Here is a 1,027-nt window from a genome sequence, read left to right as displayed (position 1 = left end):
TTATTCCAATTATTGGTTGGGAAATATTTACTATTCCACATATAATGTACACAATCTTGTCAATTTTACTTAAACATTTCCAGGGCATATTATTTTTTAAAACATGAAATATTTTCAATCTTTGAATAGCTCGTTCTATATGAACTCTGGCTCTGGCTATATCTGTGTTCATTGTACCGTCTTCAAAAGATAGTTGTTTATTTTTTTTCAAAAAAGGGGGACGAAATAATTTAACACCTGCTCTAGAACATTCCTCTTCAATAAGGAAACCTTTATCAGCCATAACACCATTACCTATATCACACTTTTCTAAAATATTACTTTCTACAAATATATGTTTGTCAGATGCTTTGCCACCATACACATCACTAACAAAAGTTATTAGGCCATCTGGAGAAATGCCTACCATAAATTTAATAGTATGTTTACCTTTATAAAAAGAATAAGTTCTAATTCGACATGACAAACATTTTGGAACTTCGATAGGAGTTTCTGTTCCATCAACTACGACCCTAGTACTTGTGAACTTTATGAAACATTTAGGAATATTTTTAGAAATACTTGATTTAGAAGGCCACAAAACTAAAGGTTTTAAAATTAAATATAACAAATCAATTGTTTCGTAAAAGTAATTTGTACAAGTACTTTTACAAACACCAAACAAAACTGCCAAGCATTTGTAAGATGTATTTAGTTTTAACTTCATTAATACTAACACTATTCTATGAAGAACATCAAGAGAAAAATTGATATTATAATTTAAACTTTTTATCACAAATTCACCAATATTGACAAGTTTTAACAACTTGTCCATGCTGGGTATCCCTGTTAATGCAACTAAATCTTCATCATTTCTAATCAAATCCATAATACTTCTTCTAAAAAGAGAATCGGAATGAAATGTATTAACTTGGACTTCTTTATCGGCAGTTTTAATTTCATTTGATAATACTGTAGTTTTTTCTTGGGTCAAGACATCAGTTTGTGTAGAAGATGAAGATAATTCCTCTACATCAGTAATAGGTGT

The 1,027-nt window shown here is 29.3% G+C and overlaps 1 protein-coding gene across 1 annotated transcript; it reads right to left on the bottom strand.

The window, feature by feature from the left end:
• Positions 1–31: 31 nt before the first annotated feature.
• On the bottom strand, positions 32–965 carry LOC111035427 (the record flags this gene model as incomplete). The annotated part of the gene is made up of 1 exon (XM_022317032.1): positions 32–965. A coding segment is annotated over exon 1 (837 nt), but the record flags the coding sequence as incomplete, so codon positions are not given.
• Positions 966–1,027: the final 62 nt, after the last annotated feature.

This window comes from Myzus persicae, unplaced genomic scaffold (genome assembly GCF_001856785.1).
Source record: "Myzus persicae strain clone G006 unplaced genomic scaffold, MPER_G0061.0, whole genome shotgun sequence".
NCBI lineage: Eukaryota > Metazoa > Arthropoda > Insecta > Hemiptera > Aphididae > Myzus > Myzus persicae.
This window is presented reverse-complemented; position numbering and strand designations above follow the sequence as displayed.